At 42.7% G+C, this 1,676-nt stretch overlaps 1 protein-coding gene across 1 annotated transcript; it reads right to left on the bottom strand.

The window, feature by feature from the left end:
• Window positions 1–129: 129 nt before the first annotated feature.
• Window positions 130–1,370, bottom strand: LOC114616117 (maltase-glucoamylase, intestinal-like; the record flags this gene model as incomplete). The annotated part of the gene is made up of 3 exons (XM_028761640.1): window positions 130–164; window positions 282–415; window positions 1,232–1,370. Coding segments are annotated over 3 exons (308 nt in total), but the record flags the coding sequence as incomplete, so codon positions are not given.
• Between the last annotated feature and the right edge of the window lie 306 nt (window positions 1,371–1,676).

The raw sequence follows: 1,676 nt of genomic DNA, 5'->3' as shown, positions 1-1,676 counted from the left end.
TGAGCATCTTGAAAGAATCCACAGATGTCTGACCCGGTCTGAAACAATATGGAACAATGTAAGTTCTTGGTCTTTTCTCAGAGACACTGTCATCTTCCTAGGGAGGAGGAGCATGTAAAGGACACTTACATAGGATATGCCAAAGAGGCTGAACTCCATCATGCCTGCAATGAGAGATGCAGCAGAGTCAGAACAGGACATCCTCTGCCTCCTCCTCCACCTTCACCAAGGATCTTCCTCCCATCCCTGCCTGCAGAAGCCCCTGGGCACAGCCCACACACCAATGATGGATTTTCCCAACTGGTCCCAGGCAGCTGTGTTGTCTCCCAGCCAGTGTCCTCCCCAGCGTCCAGAAGAGGGGAATGTGGAGCGGGAGATGACGATCCCTCTCTCTCCTGTCACCTCCTGCATAGCTCTGGTTGGGACACAATGAGGTATATTGAAGAAAGCCTGGGAAAGGAAGGAAATAGAGCCTCTCCTCCAAAACCTTGCGCTTAAAGTATGGTGGCAAATGTTTACTACATCCTTGTAGGGAAGCTGGAGAACTTATTTGGGAGGGCTCTGCTGGTGATAGGGACAATAATGGCAGGGACTTCTTTCCGTACTTTTCATCATTTGCAAAAAAAATTAAAAAATAAAAAATAAAAACAACAACAACAACAACAAACTAACAATAAAACCTCATAATGTGATGAACACAAAGGTTATCACCAAACAGTTATAAGTTACTCACCCAATACTTGGATTTCTATATTTGAGGAGGAAGCATAGAAATTTCAAGTTTCCCATAAAATAATTGATATTATACATTAAACACAAAACATGGAGTTATTTAATAAAAGAAACACTGACTATTTTATTGTATTGTCCAGAATGATTAAGAAACAAGCAAAAATAAAATAGCAAACATCTAAAAAGATTATACAATTCTGAGATAAAGGAGGTAGGTTTTAACCACCCCCCCTTTCCTGTCTCTTCTAACTAAAGATACTTTTGCCACTGCACCTGCTACATTGTCTAATGCCCTGGTGTCCCCATATGAATGGGTCCTTAACCCCACAGGTTACCACAAGTGTGATGGTACCTGTTTTTTAATCTTACATCTCAATTTTAATCACCAACTTATACAACGTTTCAGCCCATAATATGGAAAACTAAGGACAAATTAGGGAATATAAACCAGTCAAAACTGCCTCCTACACATTCCATCAACCAGAGAATGGTCACTCACTCGTAGGTGGGTCTGATCTGTGACCACCCATACAGGCTGTGCACATCATAGTGCCGCACCCGGGAGCCATCTGGAAGGATCTGCTCACTCTCCATGCACAGGGTCTTGCTGCTCAGGCCCCTGTTTCTGGCTTCAATATCTGAGGAAAATTATGAAAGTCAGTGAGTATCAGACTTGACTCTCAAATCTTGACTGCTTTTTAGGGCACACTAAGACTATTGCCCTCTGTCCTGGTCCAGGTCTCCTTCCCAGGGTCATGAGAATCATGGCCCTCCCTGAGTAACACAGTAATTGACTTTCAACATCAAATTCATTAACGAAAATAGAGGTGTGGGAAGAGTACAGATTGAACTTTCTCTATAGGGCAGATGCTGATATAAGAGTCTTTAAATGATTTATTTCTCTCTCTCTCTCTCTCTCTCTCTCTCTCTCTCTCTCTCTCTCT

Source organism: Grammomys surdaster, unplaced genomic scaffold, assembly GCF_004785775.1.
Source record: "Grammomys surdaster isolate TR1022 unplaced genomic scaffold, NIH_TR_1.0 283732, whole genome shotgun sequence".
In the NCBI taxonomy this organism is placed as follows: domain Eukaryota; kingdom Metazoa; phylum Chordata; class Mammalia; order Rodentia; family Muridae; genus Grammomys; species Grammomys surdaster.
Note: the sequence above shows the minus strand (reverse complement) of the source record. Positions and strands in the feature narration are given on the sequence as shown.